Genomic DNA, 25389 nt, shown 5'->3' with positions numbered 1-25389 from the left:
CTATAGGGTTACTATGAGTTGGAATTAACTCGATGGCAGTGGGTCTGGTTTTTGGTATCACCTGATGATAAAATGTAGATTCTAATTATGGGGTGGGAAGGAAAATTCTCAGCCAGAATGAACTGGTTCAAAGTCCTGATCTAAACCAATAATCTACTTGTGCATGGGATGTTTTAGACTCTTAAGGTAAAGAGTTGGCAGAACGAAATCCCTAAAGAGCTGATAACTAGGGAAAAGTTTAACGCTTTGCATTTTCTGTTGATACCATGTATTTCCCACAATGGAAGGCTGAAATTGAAGAAACAATTTATTTATTTATTTATTTTTGGTAATAAGGACTTTGATACAATTATGTGAGACACATATGTCCCAAGTGGACTCTGGTGGAAGGATTGATATGGTGAGGCCCGATTCTTCAGATTCACACAGCTATAAAGGTCCTCTCCATTGGCAGCACATACTAAAACTGTGATGTGAGCTTCTCAAGAAACTTAAGAAGCTGAGTGTTGGTGGGTGATATATGTCCCATGGGACATGAAAGGCTAAAGGATCAGAGGAAAAAGTTTAGGTAATTGTAAGGATGAGAAAAGGCTAGCAAATGCAAGTGGCTGAAAATTCCACTAGGACGCAAGGACTTAGCTGCTGTATTTGTTAAAACCATATTGCTTTCCTTGTCATTAATCATGGATGTCTGTCCACTGAAACCCAATACCTCCAAAGCCTGAACTCAACTTGGTTTTCTATCCTTTCTCCAAATATGTACTCCTTTTGCATTCTCACCTTACTTGCTGCATCACCAACAAGTCTAAGTTCTCCTCAGATCTTTTTTTCTTCACTCTGTAAGTCTCAACAATTCTGTCATTAAATCTATTTCATCTACTGTTCTACCTTGCTGCAATTGTCAATAGACCCTCACCAAGTTTGCCTCAACTTACTTCAACAGTCTTATTACTGTTTCCATTCTCAGCCCTTCAAATCACATGCCACATTTCAAGTAATCTATTATTAATTAGAATGTGTTATTTTGCTTAATATCCTTCAAAGGCTCTCAGCTGCCTACAGACACAAGTCCAAACTCCTTAGTGTTCACAGTTTGGTTCTTGCCTATCTGTATAATAGTGTCATCTCCTAATGCTCCCACTATCAAATTATTTGTAGTTTCCTGGAAACATGCCTTCATTCCTCTGGATTTGCTGTACCCCTTATGTTTTGCTTGGCTTACCCATTCCTTTCCACCTGGAAAACTTCTGGGCATCCTCTTCTGGGAGCCATTTTGACCCCTAGAGTTGACTTACTCAATCTCAGAATTTCCTTTCACACACAAAAAAATTAGGACAATTGTCATTCAAAAAGAATCTTCAACTGGTTTGGTTAAAAAAAAAAAGGAAGGAAAAAAAAAAAAAAAAAAAAGAGAGAGAGAAATTACTGGTGTAAAATATGAGTGCACCTTCCAGAAAATACAAGTGTAATTTCAGCGTATGCGTGGCATGAAAACTCATTGTGAGTAAACAAGAAATGGGTGAAAAATTGTAATTTATTGAAACTCAACTCAAAAAATATAAGATGCTGTAGTGTACAATATATTACACAAAGCACCCTCAGGTGCACATTCAAGTCAAGTAATAACTCCATATCCCTTTCCCTAGCCCTCCCACCCTGGGACCTCAGTATTTGTTCCATATACAATCATGCACACTTAATTTGAAAAAGGAAGCCCCAGTATATTCTGATGTATTAATTAGCACCAAACAAGAGTACAGTTCCATTTCTCTTTTTTTTTTTTAATAAACAAAAAAACCCAATCAATAAACCAACTGGAGAGCTAATGGACTCAGCCAATACTGCTGACATAGATATTACACATTCATGTAAATACACAGCCTATTCTACCCTAAACAACGGTGTGGCTGGTTCTCAGCCTTTGTTTGAGTTGGCAATTGTCCCAATGTTGCAGTGTTGGAGCCAGTCTGTTTCTAAAACAAAATTGCTATTTAGGAACTTCCTACACAAAGTTCATCTGTCTTTTTTGTTGGAAACAAGTCTAAAATTGGTGTGGAAAACTTAGATCTTTCAAGGACAACAACTGGCCGAAGATAATGAAGTTGTTTTAAGGCAAGTTCTCCACAGTCTGTTAATGCTTTGTCCAATACAACCCTCAGGTTTTCCAAGGAAGGAACTGTTGTTGTTGTCTCAGCTACTATTAAAGGCGAGATTGCAGTCAAGTTCTCATGAATTGTAGAGTCACTGGAAGAATGAGGTATGTCAACTTCAGGGTCGTTGTCATTCACCATATTATTTGCCATAACACTCCCTGTTAAGTCATTACTAGGCTGTGAAGAGTTAGTTAATGTTAAGTGCTCTGAAGACTCCCAATCATCAAAATCATCTTCTTTCTCTTCACTTTCCTGAATAAATTTCAGAAATGAAGATTCAAATCCCATAGGTTTGTAAGTCTTCAAATCAAATGACCTGGGCTGTGAATGCTTCCTAAAATTCTCTTTTGGAACACTGGTTGGATTTTTTACAGTGTTTTCCTGCCCTGAACCATGGTGCCCAGTTTCTGAGTCTTTGATCCTTGGTAAAGGCAGCTGGAAACTTGTGAAATAAGTCCCGCTTTCAGTCCCATCGGGATTCGGTATGGAATTTTCTATTTTACAAGGAGGAAGCTGAACTATATTACATTGCTCCAAAGAAGTGGTTTCTGAACCATGGTTACATTTCAAAGTTCCCGGGTAGAGCAGGGTATCTGCATCAAATACTGGGTTGCTTTCTATACACGCTTCCTGACTGCCATCCATTCTACCTGGATGAGGGGAGTCGGTGTTCTGGACAGGTGCACTGCTGTCACCGAGGGAATGGCTGTGCTTTGTGTGCTCTGATTCACAGCTTTCATTTTCTTCTTGCTTTATACAGGACTCCATTTCAGAAGGAGGCTCCTCTTTAATTTTGGTACCGTACTTAACGCAAACGACAAGGTTTTCCATCTGTTGCTCTAAATAGGCACTACTCATCTGATGAGTACGTTTGTAATGCCTCACTATGCTGCTCTCCAACTTTACTACAGACAAGCATCCCTGAATCATGCAGGGGTACTGCGTGTGCTCAGAATGCTCTACGCACATATGGAGGGCTTCAGCTCTTGTTTTAAAACTAATTGGAGCTTTCTTGTCTTTGATTAAGCCACATTTTTTGGCCTTAGTATTAAATGATCTCTTAGTATTCTGATGTTCATTCCCCTGAGTGTGAGTTGTTTGACACACCTTTTCACTCCTTAGTAGCCTTTCATTTGCTACTTTCTCGCTTCGAAACAGATCATCATAACAGTCCTTATGTCGGTAATATACATGTTGCGAATAATTACTGCGATGGGTGAAAATCTGGCCACAGCCATTAAGATCACAATGTATTTCATAATCTGAATGTACTTCTCCTTCAATATTATGTTGTTCCATCAAGTGGTGCTTCAACTTAGTGAATGTATAAAAAACAGCAGGGCACTGAGGCTGGTTACAAGAAAACCTTGCCACAGATTCCGCTTCAGACAGAACTTTAGGCTCTTCAATATGGTCTAGGTTATGAGAGTCACTGCAGTGCTTAGCAAGAGCTTTGGAACACAGGAAGCGTTTATTACATTCCTTATATTTGCAAGCAAATATCTTTTTACATTTGACAAGTTCCCTTTTGGTTCTTGCTTTGTCTTTCTCTAAACATAATTGTTCTTTGTTGTACTGATGTACAGTTCTATAATGGCGAATCAAGCCTTTTAAATTGGTAAATGAGGAATTGCAAGTTTTATGAATGCAATGGAATGGTTTGTGGTATTTATTCAAAATATAGCACAGATTTCCTTTAGCAACAGTTCTCCTGCTTCCTCTTCCCTCTCTTCCTTCGTGTTCTTCTCTATGGCTACCTATTGGTGATGAAATATCAGATGTTTTACTTTCTGTTTCTTCACAAGATGACTCTAAGTCCGTTTCTGAACTGCATTCATCTTTTTTAGAATGACAGTGTGGCTTCTCAGAGGTGCTACTCGGATCACTTCCAAGTTCTGCAGAACAATCACCTTTCAACCTGTCTACTGAGCATGGGCCTTCATGATCACATTTTTCATTCTCCAAGAGTTTGTGAGTTACTCTGTCACTGCCAATTTGATGTTTATTTTTATAGTGTATCCTAAGGTGTGTTTTTCTCGTAAATGATCTTTGGCAAATATGACACTGGAATGGAGAATATCGGTGTTGAAACATGGTTAATTGTAGGACTTTTTCTTTTGAATAATTATGCTTCTTAAGATAATGCATTAACAAAGCCTCTCTGGTCACAAATTCATATTTGCATCCTTGAAGCTCACAGAAAAAAGGCTTAGCCGCCAACTGTGCAAGGTACTGACTTGGCACATTTTCATCTTGATTCTGAAAATTAAGGTCTGAGATGGCTGAAACAGACTGAAGAGACTTAGCACCACTGGATGGGTACCCTTGCCATGACCCTGAGAAAGACCCATGCGTTATTGAGTTTTTCAAGCTTAAATGTTTCAAGCGTAACAGAAGTTCCAACATGGTATCCTCTGTACACGGCCTTTTAGAAGCACAAATGGAGGCTTCCGGAGAATGACCTTGATGTTCTCTTTTACATTTAGTGTGAATGTTGTGATCGAGACCTTCATCTGGGGAGTCACTGCTTGTATCAGAACTTGGCTTATGTTCTGCATCAAACTTTTCGGTTGTTTGATTATGTTCATTACCCAAACAGGGAAAGAGATCTTTTGTCTTTATTTTTTTCGGTTTGAAATGGTATGGGTGAACCTTTCGTAAATGCTTCTGCATCCCTTTTGCATTTTTGTATGTGGAACCACAGCCATCAAAACCACAGGTAAACTTATTCCCATCAAAACAAACTGCCACATTAGAACATTTTTCTTTTAAACTGGAGGCCACAAAGACTTTCTCATGGGACAATAATATATCCTGCATGCTTTCAGAATGATCCAGTGTGTCAATTAACTCTTCATGCATTGAAGCTGAAGAACTATGACTTAACTGATCACTTGAATTACTTTCACTGCTTTCCTTCAGGTTTTCTGCAGTTTCTGTATCTATTTGAGAACTAGCTGATCCTGTGCAGAGAAGAAGCTCCTCAGGTAAATGTGATTTATCAGTTTGATCAAGTAGGTGGGGTTGATCAACACAATCTTGCTTTTCACCTGTTGTAGGCTCCTCAAGTTTCACTGATTTCTTCACGTCTCCATTTGAGCTTTCAACATTATGCATTGAAAGGTGATTCTGGTACTCAATCTTGGAATAATAGAACTTTTTACAGCCAAGAAAGTTGCATGTGTAAGATGCATCCCTAAAGTGTTGTGCTTCATGGTGGTAAAGCTGTCCCAAATCACTAAAAACAATATTACAGCCATTTAATTCACATTTATAACGTAGATCATCATGTTTTTGTTTATGGTTAAGGAGTTCATTCACTGATCCAAATCTAGCATAGCAATCTATAGACACACACATATAAGGTTGAGGACCACAATGCACTTGTTCATGCTCCCGCAGATGAAAAGCAGACATGAAATGTCGTCGACAGTAAGTACACTTCTCTCTTCTATTTTTCATATCCAAGTAGTGCTTGGCATTTTCATCATTATTTTGGTGTTCAGCTTTAAGATGCACACTTAAGTATTTAAATTGCTTAAATACACGAGAACAGTCTGTGCCAGGACATGGGTACAAATCTCTGTCTTGCAGGTGGCAATCTTCTAATTTGCTGAATGTGACATATTCATGAGACTCTCCTTTGGCTTGGTCATTTGACTGATTTTGCTCCAGGGATGAAGAGGGGCTCTTAGGACAAATACCCTTTTGAGAGCCCTTCAACAGGAGTTTCTTTCTAGAGCGGTCCCTTCTGCTTGGTGGCATTTTAACATGTTCCATCACATGAGGAACAAATATTTCTTTTCTCTTGAATTTTTTAATACAAACTGGACAGGTATAAATCCCATCTTCCATATGCATCTTAGAATGATGAAGTATCCTGGCTTCTATGCATTCTCGCTTACATAATAAACAGAAAAACTTATACTGCAGCCATCTCTGGTATCTTTCAGAAGAACCAATGGGTTTTTTGTCTCTTTTCTCCTTATGCTGATCTGTCAAATCTCTTCTTCTGTATTGTTTATCATCTTTACCCTCTTCATAGTCACTGAGAAATGACTCTAAAACATCTGTATCATTAATAGACATTTCATAGCCACTTAGATCATCATCAGAATCTGAGGCTTCTTGTCCCAGCAGCTGGTGGCAGTGTCGTTTTAAAGTTTTCCAGTCCCAAAATTCAGGATCAAAAGGCCAATGGGCTTTTAAAGCTAGTAAGAGCTCACATCGGAGAGAATTTGGAACTGGTGCACTTTCTTCATCAAATTTTTGATCTGGTTGCACATACAGTTCTTCTAACATATTAAATCCATCCAAACTAGGCTCGATTAAGAATTCCGTAAGCTGACAGGCTCGTCTAACTTCTAAATCTTCTGGTAAAAGACAAGCAATTGTTTTACAAACTGATGCTTTCATTTCCTCATCCTCACTTGATCTGAGTTGAAGAGCTCGGACACACAGTAAAATTGATACTCCAAGACCAGTATCTTGTGCCTGCAAGAAAAAGAGGGAAGAAAAAGTTAGTATTTTTTTCCATAGACAGAAAAAGGAATAATAGAGATTGCACAACTTTCACTGATAAGATAGTTTCATTGAAAAGATAGTTTAGCTCTCAAAATCATCAGCATTCTTAAAAAATTTATCTTTGTTCCTGGAAATTGTATTTAGATCCTTCTTGTCTCAGCATGCAAATGACTGGATTACATGACACATGCATGAAGAACAATGTACATTTATTGAATATCCATCTTTACAAAGCACTCTATATTAAAACAGTCCCAACTCAAGAAATTTCACTATATGCCAAATAATAAACAATAAATGCACAAGAATTCAAAGGAATTCAGGATAAAAAAAGATCACTGAAAGATTAAATAAAGACTGATCTTAAACTAGGTAGCAAAGACAGGGCTTAAATAAATGAGAATAGGAAACACACGTATAGACTAACTCTAGGATTGAATTCAACTAAAGAAACCTTGTGTCATGAATATTTGGCTTTTTTGAAGCTTCATGGCTAAAATAAATGGTATCCCCATTTTCTCCTAAAAGAATTAATGCTTAATCGTCACAGGTGTACCTAATCTAAGCTTCCCATGGGGGAAAAAACAAAACAAAAAAATCCTAGAAAACTTCCATAGTAGCAGGTTCTCTGAGATTAGTCAACAATCAGGAAGATTGGGTTTTGTGCGATAAAAGGTTAAAGCATGCAAGACGAATCTTTTATGTGAAAGGCTGAGATAGAATGTGACAATCATATGAGCAAAGAAAAGCAGGATCATATAGCAGAGTGGTTTAGAGTGCGGAGTTCAAGAGCACAGGGTCCAGAGTAGACTCCAGACTGCTTTAAACCCCAGGTTCAGCACAGTGACCAGTTCTTAACTCCTCCAAACCTAAGTTTCCTCATCTGTAAAATGGCAATAGAAGTAGTAATAGTATTTCCTCATAAGGTTGTTATAAAAATGAAATAAGAATATAAAATGATTGTTATAATGTTGGCACATAGTAAATATTCAACAGAATACTGTATAAATTAACTGAGAGTACCTTCCTTGTCCAAATCAATAAACAATTTGCTAAGCAACTATTCCATGTTTGGCACCATTCTAAATGCTGGGAGCTCAAAGAAATAACTGTCATCATTTTACAGAACCGTTACTTCATCACTAATCATTATACATGAAGAACCCAAGGCTCAGAAAGTTAATTAATGGTGCCTAATGTTAACTGGGGGAGCTCTGGTAGCGTAGTGCCTAAGGCACTTGACTGCTAACCAGAAGGCTGGCGGTTCACACCCACCAGCCACTCCTTGGAAGGAAGATGGGGCAATCTACTTCCATAGTGATACTGCCTCGGAAACCCAAGGAGGGGTCGCTATGAGTCGGGTCCGACTCGACAGCAGTGGTTGGGACATTCATTCTGTTATACTATTTTTAAAGTCTTGGGAGCACCCTGGATTATCAAAAGTTATCCCTTCCATTTACAACTTTCTCATTATAAAATTAGAGTTTAACAACTATAAGCACCTTTAAAAGGTGATCTGGTTGAATCGTTTTATTTATAGAAAAATGAGAACTAGAAAATGAAGTACTATTACAAGGCCCTTTCCATTACTCACAGTTGCTTTCTGCAAGAGTCCTAATACCCATACAGGAGCCTTAGCAACATTAACCTTTTCCACCCCAAGGTCTATGTGACTGGCCATTAGTTGTCTTCTAATATTCCTTCCCCTCTTCAACAGACACCTGATTTTCACCTGGTTACAGTCACTTGGAATAATGAACATATTTCCTAGCCTCTCTTGAAGCTTGATGTGCGACCACATGTTATGAGTTCTAGCCCACAGAATGTAAGGTATTCAGAAAGTGTCTCTAAAGTGTGTGTGTGTGTGTGTGTGTGTGTGTTGGGGTGAGTATGGAATAGGTATGGCATAGTGTGCTTTTCCTCTCTCTCCTTTTCCTTCCTACTATATGGAATGGAGACATATAACTGGGATTGTAATAGGTCTTGGATGACGAATGGAAGTATGTATTGATGGCAGATACAAGGAGTCTATTTTTCCAGTATGCCAAGATGCTAAGCCAACTCTGGACTGCCTACCTGGACTATTTATCTATGTGAGAGAGGGAGAACTTCCCAGTTTCATTAACCCACTACTAATGTGGGATATCTGTCATTCACAACAGAACCAGATAAGAAATGAAATGGGTGACATCACAACAGAACCAGCTGAAATAAAAAAAAAAAAAAAAAAAAAAGTAGGAGATATGTCTTAATTTGAAAGGGATTCTATATTTACTTCCCCCTTCTTTCTACCAACTAGTCATATCTCTTCAATACTTCAGGACAAAGATCACAAATGAGGATTATAGTAGAAAAGGCCCTAGACTGAGATTCAAGGGGAGATGCGTTCTGGTTCTGGAGATGGACAGGCACTTCCTTGGTTAGTTTTAGAAATTCACTTTCCCTAGTCCTCCAGCAGCTTTCCCATTCTCTGTGGTTCCTATGGCAGGTGGTGGTGCTGTCGTTAGGTGCCACTGAGTTGGCTCCGACTCACAGTGACCCTATGTACAACAGAACAAAACACTGCCCAGTCCTGTGCCATCCTCACAATTCTTGCTATGCTTGAGCCCACTGCAGCCACTGTGTCAATCCATCTTGTTGAGGGTCTTCCCCTTTTTTGCCGACCCTCTACTTTATCAAGCACGATATCCTTCTTCAGGGAATGGTCCCTTCTGACAATGTGACCAAAGTAGATGAGATGAAGTCTGGGCATTCTCACCTCCAAGAAGCATTCTGGATGAAGTTCTTTCAGGATACATTTGTTTGTTCTTCTGGCAGTTCATGGTACTTTCAGTATTCTTTGCCAACACCACAACTCAAAAGCATCAACTCTTCTTCGGTCTTCCTTATTCACTGTCCAGTTTTGACATGCATATGAGGTGAGTGAAAATACCATGGCTTGAGTTATGCATACGTTAGTCTTCAAAGCGACATCTTTGCTCTTCAACATTTTAAAGAGGCCTTTTGCAGCAGATCTGCCCAGTGTTATACAACATCTGAATTCTTGACTGCTGCTTCCATTGCTGTTGATTGTGGATCTAAGTAATATGAAATCTTCGACAACTTCAACCTTTTCTCTATTTATGGTAATGGTCCAGTTGTGAGGATTTTTCTTTATGTTGAAGTATAAGCCATACTGCAGACTCTAGTCTTTAATCTTTATCAGTAAGTACTTCAAGTCCTCTTCACTTTGAGCATGTAAGGTTGTGTCATCTGCATATCATAGGTTGTTAATGAGTCTTCCTCCAATCATGAAGCTGCAATCTTCTTCATATAGTCCAGCTACATGGATTATTTGCTCAGCATACAGATTGACTATGGTAAAAAGAGACAACCCTGACACACACCCTTCCTGATTTTAAACCACGCAGTGTCCCCTTGTTCTGTCTGAATGACAACCTCCTGTCTAGGCACAGGTTTCTCATAAGTACATTTAAGTGTTCTAGAGTTCCCATTCTTCTCAATGTTGTCTATAATTTCTTATGATCCACACAGTTGAATGGTTTTGCATAGTCAGTAAAACACCTTTCTGGTATTCTTTGCTTGCAGCCAAGATATATCTAACATCAGCAATGATATCTCTTGTTCCATGTCCTTTCCTGACTCCAGCTTGCATTTATGGAAGTTTCCTGTCAATATATTGCTGCAACCATTTTTGAATTATCTTCACCAAAATTTCATGTGTGTGTGTTAATAACGATATTGTTTGAAAATTTCCCCATTCTGTGGGATCACCTTTCTTTGGAATGCATACAAATACGGATCTCTCCCAGTCAGTTGGCCAGGTAGCTGTCTTCCAAATTTCTTCCTGGAGCCCTGTGTTTTGCAAATTCCTTCAGTGTAACTTCCACATCTTCCTACCTACCTGTTTTTTTTTTTTTTCATACTTTGCATAGTCAATATTACCTACCTGTATAGGCAGATATTGAAAATGACCCCAAAAATCCTCACAACTGGACCATTACCATAAATAGAGAAAAGGTTGAAGTTGTCGAAGATTTCATATTACTTAGATCCACAATCAACAGCAATGGAAGCAGCAGTCAAGAATTCAGATGTTGTATAACACTGGGCAGATCTGCTGCAAAAGGCCTCTTTAAAATGTTGAAGAGCAAAGATGTCGCTTTGAAGACTAACGTATGCATAACCAAACTTTGGTACATACACATAACACAACCTAGATTATAAAGTATAACCTAGAATCTGCAAAACACCGCATAATATGGATGAACCTGGAGGACATTATGCTGGTTACCTAATGATGCTCTAACAGGAATATACCACAAATGAGATGGCCTTAACAAAAAGGAGTTTATTCTCTTACAGTTTGGGGGCTTAAGTCCAAGTTCAAAGTGCCAAGCTCTAGGGGCTGGGTGAAAGCCCCTCAGCCTTAGGCTTCAGCTCTACCTCCAGCTCCTGGCCCACTGAAGCTAGACACTTTTCTTCACTCAGATAGCTGTTAGCTGCTGAGGCTGCCAAGCCCAAAGTTGACAAATAAAAAGGCATAGTACTGATGTTACCAAAATGCAAGGCAGGCTATTAATTCAAATCCATTGTAAGTCCCCAGGTCAGCAGAGCACGGCAGGCTGTTGAGCAATGACATGGCTACATGCAGGGTCCAAGGTGCCATAAGCTAGAGACCATTCCCAAAGCTGCTTCTTATATACGGGATGCAGACCACTTACCCAAAGCAGCTACTCAGCTGCTTGTGGTAGATCCCACCATGAAGTTAATTCCCAGTCTCATCATGGGGAATAACTACCACAACTCCCAATGACCCTTGCCCTTATGTAATCTCCTCCCCTGAGTGCGGGTGTGGGAAAAGGGATTTTGCCAATATAATTAAGGTCCCAAATCACTTGATGTTAAAGTAGGCAGATTATCAAGAGTAAACACATGGAAACTGAACAACAGCCTCCTGAAGAAAGAATGGGTAACAGCCATTCCATTACTAGGTATATATATCCTAAAGAAGTGAGAGCCTTGACAAGAACATACATACGTACACCCATGTTCATCGCAGCACTATTTACAACAGCCAAAAGGTGAAAACAACCTAGGTGTCCACCAACTGAGGAACGGATAACCAAACTTTGGTACATACACATAACACAACCTAGATTATAAAGAATAACCTAGAATGTGCAAAACACCGCATAATGTGGATGAACCTGGAGGACATTATGCTGAGTGAAATAAGTCAATCACAGAAGGACAAATATTGTATTAGTCCATTATTGTAAAAAGTCAAGGAAAGATTTATCTATGGAAGGAAACTTTCTTTGTTGGTTACCAGGGGTGGGAGGGTAGGGTAGGGAACACCGTTAGATAGGTAGAGTTAAGTATTGATTTGCGTGAAGAGAAGAGCAATGTACCAAATGTGAGTGATTAACATGGTGACACTGAGGAAGAGGAAGGCATACAGAGGTACATGAGAGGTACAGACAACAAAGATGAACCCTTTTGCACATACAGTTCTGTGTTGTCAGTGAGGGCAAACATGGGTATCAGGTGGATAGATGGGTGGACAGGCTGAACTATCAGGTATGTCTATGAAGCGGGGAGTCTACCCAAGACGATGTATAGCGTTGGCACACAATGGTCCTATACGTGTATTTGTACGATCTGAATCCCCAGGTGTATAGTAGAGCTGACAAGGTTCTAGTCACTTCTTGGGCAGAGCCAGCTACCCAGAGGGACTGAGTAGTTGAACCTGTGGGCTGGGGAGCATAGTCACAGGGTACATCAAGCTCCACTGCCATAACATACTACACAAAACATTGTTCCACCTCCTACTTTGGTGAGTAGCAACTGGGATCTTAAAAGCTTGCAAGCAGCCATCTAGATGCAACGATGGGTCTCTCCTCATCCAGAGCAAAGAATAATGAAGAAAAGCAAAGATTCACGGAAACAATCACTCCTAGCGACTGGTACATAATCCGATCTACAGCCTATATGACTATGAGACCAGAAGAACTAGATGGTGCCTGGTTACCAATGTCAACCACTTGGAGGGGGATCTATGTAGGAGATCCCAGATAGAGAGGGAGAACAATGTGGAACAAAACTTAAAAGCATTTGGACCAAAAAAAGGGAGGAGGGCAGGTTTGCTGGTCTTATAGAGCCTGGTGGAACCACTGAGGCTATGGCCCCTCGCTGCCCTTCCGGTCTGGAATTGAACTCACACCTGTGGCTTCCAGACAAACACTATACAGGCATATAAGTTGAACATTTACCTGAGGTAGATACACTCCATGGAAAGAACAATTATGGGAGAAAGAAGGGCTGTTTATGCACAGGGAGACAGCTCTGGGGCAGGAGTGCATGGAGGGAGGGACACAGAGAAGAGGTAACTATCGGGAGGAAGTGGGAGGGGAGCACAAAAAGGATTTGCTGTGCCTTTGCTGGCTTGAAAATGGAGGCAAAACAATGAGAGCTGCTTCTAGGAGCTGAGATCAGATCATAGCTGACAGCCAGCAAGAAAATAGGAACCTCAGTCTTAAAATCAGGAGCTCTGGCAGCATAGTGCCTAACTGACTGTTAACCAGAAGGCTGGCTATTTAAATCTACCAGCCACTCCACAGAAGGAAGGTTGGGCAATCTACTTCCATAGTGATACCACCTCAGAAACCCAAAAAGGGTCACTATAAGTCAGGTCTGACTCAATAGCACGTAACATCAACAGTCTTATAATCAAAAGGAATCACAGTTTGTCAACAAGAAGAATGAGCTTGAAAGCAGACTTTCCCCAGAGCCTCCACACAAGAACTCAGCCCAGGTGACACCTTGATTTCAGCCTTTTGATACCAGAGCAGAGAACCCAGCCATGTTGTGCTGGACTTCTAACCTTAGAACTTTTTAAAGGTCAGTTGTAAAACCATTTTTTAAAACAAGGCAGGTTTTGTAATTACTTGCATATCTCCTTTCTGGGATAGGAGACAAATTCATTCAGTGATTAGAAACAATTATCACCTAACTTATTTGACAATCAATTTGCTTCTGTGAACTGCTTAATTCTATCTTTTCTTCACTGGAGACTAAATCAACAGACTTCAAATAAACTCTAAGATATAGCATGTTATGTTAAAGGCAGGGATGGAGGTAATTAAAGTTAAAGCTGTGCCTTAATTTTGATATATTATCATTGGATGATGTTAAATAAGTAGCCCATGAAACATAACCATGAGTCATTATAGATCTGGGTATATAAAAATCTTAGCATGAGTAGATACTAAAAACAAAGCAAAACAAAAATATAAAGCATAGCATTAAGACTCACTTCAAACTCCTAGTGTGGTAGCCTTAGTATAGATCTATATAGCTGAACTCAAAAATAAGGTTTTCCATATGGGCACTTATTACCTAAAAATATTTAACTTGTTTCCTATTTATTTGTAGAGAAGTTTAATATTTGTGTACTGTCAATTTCAGAACTGTTTTATTACACCAAAACCTAGTAAATGCACCACTCTACCCCCAAGATGCAAAAATACAATCATATCTTCCCCATTTACCATCAGTGTGCTAATTTGTAAATAAAGGAGCTCTGGTGGCATAGTGCCTAAGGCACTTGACCACTAACCAGAAGGCTGGCAGTTCAAACCCACCAGCCACCCCTCGGAAGGAAGACTGGGCAATCTCCTTCCACAGTGATGTTGTTGTTGTTGTTAGGTGCTGTCGAGTCGTCTCTGACTCATAGTGACCGTATGCACAGCAGAACGAAAAACCGTGCAGTCCCACGCCAGCTCTGCAGTCCCGCGCCAGCTCCACGATCCCTGCTATACTTGACCCCATCACCACAGCCACTGTGTCAATCCATCTCATTGAGGGCCTTCCACTCCTTCATCAACCCTCTACCTTACCAAGCATGACATCCTTCTCCAGGGAATGGTCCCTTCTGACAACATGACCAAAATAGGTGAGACGAAGTCTGGCCATTCTTGCTTCCAAGGAGCATTCTGGCTGCACTTCCTCCAGGACAGATTTGTTAGTTCTTTTAGCAGTCCATGGTACTTTCAGCATTCTTTGCCAGCTCCACATGTCAAAAGCATCAAGTCTTCTTCAGTCGTCTTTATTAACTGTCCAGCTCACAAGGCAGTAATCGTAGTGATACTGCCTCAAAAACCCAAGGAGGGGTTCATTATGAGTTGGATCCGAATCAACAGCAGGGAATGAGTGAGTGAATGATATGATATGTAAGGAGCTCTGGTAGGGCAGTGTCTAAGACATTTGACTGCTAACCAGAGGCCGGTTCAAACCTAACAGCCACTGTGCAGAAGGAAGATGGGCAATCTACTTCCATGAAGATTTACCACCTTGGAAACCCAATGGAGGTTGCTATAAATTGGAAGTGACGCAATTCAGGCAGCGGGTTTGGTTTTTGATTTTTTATATGAAATAGAAAACATGTTGTAGGAAAGTAAATATAGAGTGGATGAGGTGACAGCCAAGAAATATATGCTCTCTTCTCTTTAGAGATAGCTCAGTATGTCCAATTCCATAACCTTATTAAATTCTATTATTTCTTCTTTTCCTTTACCTGTATTTGCCAGTAAGTTATCTCCCTCCACAATCAGCATAACAAGTATAAATTACTCACTTCAGTTTGTATAACTCTAATCAGGCAAAATAAATGCTGCTGTGTTTTGGCTATGACACCAAACTGACGACAGCGCTCCAAAAAAGTGTCTAAAGAAGGGTCGATTCTTCTTTGCAGTTTACTCCAAAAGAGAGTCAGTTCCCTATAAAAGAAAGATGATGGTAGAACATTTAAAGTGTGGTATTTGTTGTTACCCACCCCCCTCCCTTTATTTTTGGTTTGTAAAAACAAGTTGACACTAGAGTTGATAAAAATTGGAAGAAAAAGCTGTTTATATTCATTATTACTTCCTCTGAAACTAGTTGATTTGTTAAGAATCCTTCCTCCCTGAAATTTCCCTAGTTCTTTCTTCTTTTTGTGTGGGGTAAAAACAAAAACTATAAAAGACTACTTCTTCTATATTGACTTAAAAAAAATTCTTAGATTCTATCTTGTTCCAAAAGGTTTACACTTTCTTTACACTGGTAATTATACTGAGTGAATTAAACCCTACCCTAGGGCAGGGAGCATCAGACATCACTATACTGCCAACAAAGTATGGCCTAATAACTATTCTAATGGTACATTTCTCTCTCTATTGATCTTTTGGGCTATTTCCAGTTCTGAAACACCATGATTCTACTCAGGTCTCTATTTTAGAATGTTTAAATATCACTAATGAGAGTAGCAGAATGGTACCCTTAGAAACAGCTAAAATAAAGGAATTCCAAATATGCTCATTATGATAACAAAGAAAAGTTTAAAAAGACTAAGCTAAATAAAAGTATTTAATGAGTGAGAGAAAACACTCAAGTAAAAGCTCTAGAAACTTGAAAATGCCAAGGATGGAAATGTCAAGTTACTGATATAATATGAATGCAAGGAAAGGTACTACTGAAACTGAAGAGAATGCTATCAGTAAATAATGTAGCTCTTTCCTGTACAGCTTCAATGGATACTGTATATTTGTTAAATGATTTTCATTAAAAGTAACTTTATCATTTTCACAACTCAATTTTAGAATACTGATATCCTTTTTTAACAAATGCAGACTATTCCATGAAACACAAATCCAAAACTTATGAAATGAAAACACTTCTTTTTTTATAATAGACTGAAAGTAACATAATTAACAATTTCTTGTATTTTTAAAGAAGTAACTCAGCTCTTTTAAAAGACTATATAAAACTTTCTTCAAAGATTTAAATACAGTATCTCAAAAGGTGTATGATTAACGCTTATTTTTAATGGTGGCAAATTTGAGCCATAACAAATAAAATTAACTTAAAGTACTTTTAAATATTTGTAATATTTATAAATAAACATGCTTATATGATAAATAAGGAGTCTTTGGTGACTAGTGTTGCCTCCCTAGCCAGATGAAGTGAAAACTGGGATAGGCTAAGTTTTGAAATTAGCCACCAACTAGGTAAGTAACTGGGGACTATTTTAAAACTCACACGATTGCTTTATTCAGATTTAAGAATCTCAGTTAAGTAACAATTTTTAAGAATAGTGCAAAATTTTGAAGAACAAAGAAAATGCAGAAATACCTATGTATTTAGAGTATGGTAAAACACAATATATGTATGTAAACAGACTTTGAACAGAACAAAATGATCAAAGCCAATAAAACTTGGCTATGATAAATGCAATCAACTACCTTAAATCTATCAACTGATTAAAAGTTTAAAGTTAGGTGAATCTGACAAAGTGGTATAAGGCAGACTGAGAGCTAAGGTCTCTCAAATAATTTTTGAAACACAGCTAAGAATGTCTAAGGCTTGATTTATTCCAAATTAAATATTTCAGGGTTCAGTTAACTTAATTCTAAATAAGTAAAATCAAATAAGGGTATTTTATTGTGTTTTACATTTGTAGATATATTTGCACTGTTATAATTCAATTATGTAAAACTACTATTGTTCACCCAAACATATAAACATGCCTGAAACTATGACAACTATTACATTACTAACAGTTAGAATGCTACTATGTCACTTCAATCATCCATTCAAATCTGAACATTGGGACACTAAAATAACCAATGTATTTACAGCCTGGTAGATCACACACCCACTAGGACAAATCCTTCCTCAATTACCACATTTAATATGATTTTTAAAAACAAATAACCATTAAAAACACACTGAAAATGAATGCATTGTTTGGATGCATCCAGTGTTCAGATGATCTACTGTACTCCTACACTAGCCCACTGCCTAGGATCAAGTCAACTAATTACACAGAAATTCAAAAATTAGAAAGGAAATTTAGTTCTATTAATAGAAGGAAATGTATCTTGGCAGGGATGCAGATACCAAGTAAGAACTTAAACCACTCTGTTTCACATAGCAGGAGGCCCATTTAGTATGTCACACTGAGATACAGAATTTAAGCATATTAGAAATAGGACAAAGAAAACTTTGTGACATTAAGAATGACCTTCTGCTAAAGGAGACTCTGGTAGCATAGTGGCTAAGGCACTTGACTGCTAACCAGAAAGCTGGTGGTTCAAACCCACCAGCCACACCTCAGAAGGAAGATGGGGCAATCTACTTCTATAGTGATACTGCCTCAGAAACCCAAGGAGGGGTCACTATGAGTTGGGGCCGACTCAATGGCACATAACAATAGCAACAACAACAAATAAAGTAGCTGATTCCTCTGGCCTCTCTTTTTCCTACACAATTCAATTAAATAAAACACATATGGATATCTACCTAGTCTTCACTAAGTGTTGGGGATACAACAGGGAGTAAGATAAGATACATGACCTTGGTATATCACAGTCTAGTGAGAGAAAACAGACACATAAATACATCTAAGAAACATAAATGTACAATGTACACATTTAAGTTCAGAGAAGCTATAGAAAGCAAATGCCAGCCTATCAAATATTCACTGAGCTTAGTGTGTAGTTCAAAGTCTAACTGTATGATTTCATTCCATTCAAAATGGTTACCTTACTCACTTACATGGCTACTCCGTAACCACTGTTAGACATCTATAAGGAACTCATTCTTCCAGCATATCTCTGATTTTTGCAGATAGCCAAAAATATTTTGTGTCCAATGTTAGTAAGTAAGGTAAGCAATATACACTTTGAAATCAATATGGGGATTCCTAAAGAGTAATAGGAAATTTTATTGTGGTTTTATAAGTATCTCTGAAGGAAATCTCCAAAACAATAAAAAATTGTTTCAAGTCATAGTTAAATATTATCTTCCATGGTGACTGCTTTCAAGAATGATACTTCAACAAATAAATTCTACCCAATTTGTTTAAAAATAAGTGTGACTGCTTTTATTGTCATATTTTAACGAGCATTTTTTTAATTAAAAAAAAATTAAATTAGGATTAAAAAAAAAAGCTTCTTATCTGAAATGTTGCTTTTAATAAGAAAAGATATTTTTCTAAACAAATAAGGACCAAATACCCCATATGGTTACTATTGTAAACAAAAGAAACCTCCAGCACAACAAAATAATCTACTTCGTTCAAATAGAATCCATGGGATCTATGAAAAATGAAAAAATTCATTGTTCTTATCCCACTACCTCGGATTCCAATATACTGCTGCTCCAAAAAACAAAAACAAAAACAAGACCACAAAGCCTTTGAAAACAATGGAATCGTAAACTGTTTCCCAAATACTAACATTTTAGATTTTATTTCTTTTTTTTTTTTTAATTGCTTGGAAGAAGCTCTACATTTAACAAAGCATGAAATGACTACATATTTCCTTTACTCTTTTTATCACTTCTCAAGAGGCCAACATGGGGGAAATCTCAGTTAATCCTTTCCTGCTGCAGGGGAACAGCATTAATCCTAGATCCACTAACATCCTTGGAAGAGCTAATGATAGCTGAGTAAAGAGAAGAAATAAAAAATTATGGGGCACTATAAAAAGGAAGCTTATCAGAAATATTAAAAGACTGTATGACTACATTTTTAAAAGCTGTTTATAATCTACAATACACTCCATGTATGATTTAGTTTATTCTTTGCATTAAAAACCTAGCTTTAACAGATATTTTTTCACTTGCGGGCAATGTTCAACTTCCTTTATCAGCTACTACACAAATTAAAAGTTAATGGGCAAAGAAATTAATTTAACTGTTAAAAAAAACAACCCTGAGGTCTATTCCTCAAACACACCTGTTTTACTGAGGCTAAAATCTTTAATCTCTAGATCTCTGATACATGAAGGGTTATTTCTTATGCTTGAGTTAGTAATCAAAAACCTCACTGCTACTTAACAATTCTTTTTACTGATATCACCTCTTTTTGGTTCCTCCCAAAATGCCCAAAATGATTGCTCAAAAAATATATTTAAGTCCCTATTCCACTATCTCTTCCTATCTTTTTTAAGAGATGGAACTCTGGCATCCTGAAGTTGGTGGTAGAAGGTTGCAATGTGATTTGTGGCTCTGTGCCAAGAAAACGGGAACATGGAAGAAAAGCACTGGATTAGCAGTCAAAACCCCCGGGCTCAAATCTCAGCTCTTAGCTTTGAGATCTTGGGTGGACAACAAGATTTCTTTGATATTTGATTTTCCATGTGCCTCGTCTGTACAATGAATATTACAAGGTTTGGGTAAAATAGTTCATGGTACACAAATAATATTTTTATATAAAATAGTATACAAAAAGACATATAGTCATATACAAAATGATAATAACAATAAAACCACATAAACATACACAGTGCTCCAGAGGGAAAAATACACAAAAGTCTTCACCAGGTTTTCCTAAAAAACAAAAGGTTCATTCTCAACTTTAAGCCACCCTTAGGTTCTGAAATATTAGAAGTTCTCTAATCAAGATTATGCAAATCCAACCCATTCTTTGAATTAATAAAACTCAAATACCATTTCCTCCTGGACACCCTGGTGGTGGAATGGTTAAGCAGTTGGCTGCTAATCACCAAGTCTATTAGTTCAAACCCACCAGCCACTCCATGGCAGAAAAGACCTGGTGATCTACTTCTTTAAAGATGACAGCTCAGGAAGCCCTATAAGGGCAGTTATACTGTCACATAGAGTCACTAAGAGTTAAAATCAACATGATGGCACACAACAACAACAATCTAGACAACTTTCTTAAACACTCTGGTGTACAGTGATTACCTACTGCTGATCTGCTATACCACTGTCTACATTACTAATCTGTACTTTGGGGCAGTCTCCCATTTGAGGCTTCCCGTGTGTCTTATTTGTCCCTATGGCCTAAATAGATCCAGTACAGTTAAAAGGAAAAAGATACATAGATTATACTTACTGTTTCCTCTTTAGCAATGAAATACACTTTGAAGGCAAACCAAGATAGAAACTGAATTAAAACCAAAATAATGTAATTCAGTTATATGATATCAAAGTTGCAAAAGAGGTAACTATTCAAATAGATTTCCTTTATAGTTTAAGTCTGACCTATAACCCTACATAATTTGCCTCCTTTCCTTGTGGGTTTCCAAATAAGGAGAAAAGTAAGCACTAAAAGATACTAATGAATGTAAAAGAGAACAATGGTAACACCGATTTGTCTCATATCGCCATAATTTTATCTTGAAAGAAGACAGACCATGGGATGATCAGGAGGAACTCAATCAATGATGTTTTGAAACAAATTTATGTTTTACATGAACCTTGTTATACTATGTAATAACAAATAAAGGGAATAAAAACTAAACATACTTACCAAGAACAATATACACTTGCAGTTTGAAGCTGCTGGGTAAGGTAAGTCGTACAAAGGACAAATGCTGTGTTATCCTGACCCTCAGATTCCAGATTACATATGATGTCTAGTATATCCTTGCAGTCGACCTTTGCAATCTATCAAAAATGAGATGACTAAGTCAAAAGGAAAATGGTGACTTTCCTGTAAACTTTGTTACATAATGTGAAACTTCTTTATAACGCTTTCTATCTGATAATTGATGAGGAAAGAATTAGAGGGACATACTATAATTTTCCTCTACTGACTAATGGGTGACTTATGTCAAAATATTTCACATAAGAAAATATTAAACAAGTAAGGTACAGACGCTATAAGGAAGTTCCACTGCAATCTCAATAAAGATAAAAACATATTTTTGTACAGACTTAAAAAATTATGAACATTGCTATCATATAAATGAGTCAAATTAGGTTTAATAACTTCTAGTTACTTTCACCTGAAGTACCATCATCTTTTATTTCTTGTTTTCTTTCTACTTTTTAAAAATAATTGTATTCAGGTCACTCTAGTTAGAGATAGCAAAATGCATGGCTTACTATAAGCCAAAGAAGGCCAGAGGCTGGCTCAGAAATTATTTTAAATACAAATGCCGTATTAACATATCATTTATTTAATGTAATTGAGGAGAGAAACTTTTGTTCAAGAAATTAAAACATTTTTAGAAACACATCTATTTCATTTATACAATTTATTGAAATCTTTAAAACAAATAAAAACCTCTGGGCAAATCAGTTCAATTTTCAGAGCTCTTTTTTTTAATACTGCTAAAACAGGAAATAAAACATCCAAAGACCCTTTCTCACTCTGTAGCTTATCACATCCTTGCCTTAGTAAACCGACTATGAAGAACATAATCTATTTCATATCAGCATTTTAAGCAGCAATTATGCCAGGCTTCCAATGTACAAAAATGAAAATCTCAGGGCAAATGAGGTATGCAGCCTTTAGCTAAACTCCTCCAGAGTGCTATGCAGTTCTAGTCTTTAATTTTAGTCACAACCTCAGGTATGTTATCATCTCTTAAGGCAAACAAGTTGTTTCTTGGTTGTCACTTCTCATAGATGTGTCACCTTCTCCTAAAGTTCAATCTCTGCAATTCATTACTCTCTTGAATATAACCAAAGATGAAACTGAAGATTAATAAGAGAAAAGTAAAATTACTAATTCTTAGGTACAAACATGTTTTTATGTCTAAGGGAGGGACAAGGTCTTATAATAGCTAGTTTCACTGGGATCCCTAGGTGCACAAATAGTCTGAGAAGCTGGACTATATGAAGAATAACATGGCATCAGGATTGGAGGAAAACTCATTAAAAACCTGCTATATGCAGATGACACAACCTTGCTTGCTGAAAGTGAAGACAGCTTGAAGCACTTACTGTTGAAGATTAGAGACTACAGTCTGCAGTATGGATTACATCTCAACATAGAGAAAATGAAAATCCTCACAAGTGGACTAATAAGCAGCATCACAAATAATGGAGAAAAGAATGAAGTTGCCAAAGACTTCATATTACTTGGTTCTACAATCAACACCAATGGAAGCAGAAATCAAGACATGAGACAATGTATTGCACTGGGAATCTGCTGCAAAAGACCTCTTTAAAATGCTGAGGAGCAAAGATGTCTTCTTGAAGACTAAGGTGCCTAACCCAAGCCATGGTATTTTCAATTGCCTCATATGCACGTGAGAACTGGACAATGAACAGGAAGACCAAAGAAGAGTTGATGCTTTTGAGTTGTGGTGTTGGAGAAAAATATTGAAGGTACTGTGGACTACCAAAAGAACTAACAGATCTGTGCTGGAAGGAGTACGGCTGGAATGCTCCTTGGAAGCGAGAAGGGCCAGATTTTATCTCATCTACTTTGGTCATGTTGCCAGAAGGGACAATTCCTTGGAGAAAGGTATCATGCTTGGTAAAGTGGAGGGTCAACAAAAAAGAGGAAGGCCCTCAATGACGTGGACTGACAGAGTGGATGCAATGATGGGCTCGGGTAAGCAAAGACTGTGAGGCTGGCACAGGACCAGGCAGTGTTTTATTCTGTTGTACATAGGGTTGCTGTGTTCCGGAGCCAACTTGATGGCACCTAACAACAACAATAACAACAAGATGTTATTGTTTGCACTCAGCTGCTAGCTAAGATTGGTGGTTTGAACCCATCTAGCAGTACTACATAAGAAAAAGCTTGGTGATCTGCATCCATTAAGATTACAGCTAAGAAAACTCTATAGAGCAATTACAGTTCTACACACAGGGTTACCATGAGTCAGAATCAACTTGATAGCAACAACAGTTTTACTGGACGTACAGGAAACTTTTTGACCTGGTGAAGTGGTTTTGAAGATATCTAGCAGGTTGAGGTTATGTAGGCCATAATATAATATGGCCGTACAGACAACATTTCTTCCAATGTAGGTGAAGAACACCATCTATGGCAGTGGTTCTTAAAGTGTGATAGCTGGACTCCTGGCAGTATTATCTTCTGGAAACATGTTGGAAATGTAAATTCTCAAGCCCCACCCCAGACCCACTGAACCAGAAACCCTGAGGTGAGGCCAGAAATCTCTTAGACAAGTCTTTTAGGTGATCCTGATATTAAAGTTTGAGAACGAATTGTCTGGTCCAGAGACTGATGTGATATCAACAGTCAGTGGTTTTGAGGTTCACTTACTGCCTGGTTCTCAGAGTAAAAAAGTTCCGAGGAGACATAAGGAGCTCTGGTGATACAGTGGTTAAAGTGCTTGGCTGCTAACCAAAAAAGGTTAGCAGCTCAAACCCACCAGGTACTCTTGCAGGAGAAAGATGTGGCAGTCTGCTTCTACAGAGAACAGGTTTTTGGGAACCCTGTGGGGCAGTTCTACTTTGTCCTATAGAGCTGCTATGAGGTAGAATCAACTTGATGGCAATAGGTGTTTTTTATTTGTAAGATTCATTACTTGATTATTCTATATATAAAATAGTTATGTTTTCTGTGGGTTACCCATGGTGGACAGGTTTCAGCAGAACTTCTGCACTAGGAAAGACTTGGAAGAAGGAAGAGGCCATCCACTTCTCAAAGAAATGGCCAGTAAAAACCTTATGAATAGCAGTGAAACACTGTCTGATATATTACTGGAAAACTTCACGAATAGCCCTGAAACACAATCCTATAGATTGCTGGAAGGTGAACCCCTCAGGTGGGAAGGCACTCAAAATGTGATTGCAGAAGAGCTGCCTCCTCAGAGTAGAGCTGACCTTAATGATGTGGATGGAGGAAAGCTTTCAGGACCTCCATTTGCTGACGTGGCACAACTCAAAATGAGAAGAAATAGCTGCAAACATCCATTAATAATTGGAACATAGAATGTACAAAGTATGAGCCTAGGAAAATTGGAAGTTGTCAATGGAATGCATGAAGATCAATATCCTAGGCAACAGTGAGCTGCAATGGGCTAGTTTTGGCCATTTTGAATCAGACAACCATATGATCTACTATGCCGGGAATGACAAATTGAAGAGGAAGGATGTGGCATTCATTGTCACAAACAGTGTTTCAAGATCTGTCCTAAAGTACAGTGCTGTCAGTGATAGGATAATATCAATATGCCTACAAGGGAGACTAGTTAATACTACTATTATTCAAATTTACACACCAATCACCAAAGCCAAAGACAAGGAAATTTGAGATTTCTACCAACTTCTGCAGTCTGAAATTGACCAAACATGCAATTAAGAGGTGTTGACTATCACTGGTGACTGGAATGCAAAAGTTGGAAACAAAGAAGAGTTAGTTGGAAAATACAGCCTTGGTGATAGAAATAACATTGGAGATTGCATGATAGAATTTTGCAAGATCAACAACTTACTCATTGCAAATACCTGTTTTTGACAACATAAGCGACGACTATACACGTAGACTTCACCAGATAGAATACACAGGAATCAGACTGACTACATCTGTGACAAGAAGTGATGGAGAAGTTCAGTATCTTCAGCCAAAACAAGGCCAGGAGCTGTCTGTAGAACAGACCATTAATTGCTCATATGCATGTTCAAGCTGAAGTTAAAGACAATTAAAACAAGTCCACGAGAGCCAAACTATGACCTTGATAAGATCCCTCCTGAATTTACAGAGCCATTTAAAAAATAGATTTGATGCATTGAACACTAATAAGCAAAAACCAGAGGAATTGTGGGATGACATCAAGAACATCATCCATGAAGAAAGCAAGAGGTCATTAAAAGGACAAAGAAGAAAAGACCAAAATGGATGTCAGAAGAGACTCTGAAACTTGCCCTGGAGTGGAGAGTAGCTAAAGCAAATGGAAGAAATGACAAGATAAAAGAGCTGAACAGAAGATTTCAAAGAGCA

The 25389-nt window shown here is 38.0% G+C and overlaps 1 protein-coding gene across 1 annotated transcript in view; it reads right to left on the bottom strand.

Moving 5' to 3' along the window:
* Window positions 1-1991: 1991 nt before the first annotated feature.
* Window positions 1992-25389, bottom strand: part of RLF (RLF zinc finger) — a 170916-nt gene continuing 147518 nt past the window's right edge. The window contains exons 6-8 of the mRNA XM_007952692.2: window positions 20995-21131; window positions 15316-15457; window positions 1992-6647 (exon numbers count right to left, since the gene is read on the bottom strand). Coding sequence (XP_007950883.1) covers window positions 1992-6647; window positions 15316-15457; window positions 20995-21131 — 4935 coding nt within the window. The remainder of the gene's footprint in view (window positions 6648-15315; window positions 15458-20994; window positions 21132-25389) is intronic.

This window comes from Orycteropus afer, unplaced genomic scaffold (genome assembly GCF_000298275.1).
Source record: "Orycteropus afer afer isolate SDZICR_OR568_19922 unplaced genomic scaffold, OryAfe1.0 scaffold00355, whole genome shotgun sequence".
In the NCBI taxonomy this organism is placed as follows: domain Eukaryota; kingdom Metazoa; phylum Chordata; class Mammalia; order Tubulidentata; family Orycteropodidae; genus Orycteropus; species Orycteropus afer.
This window is presented reverse-complemented; position numbering and strand designations above follow the sequence as displayed.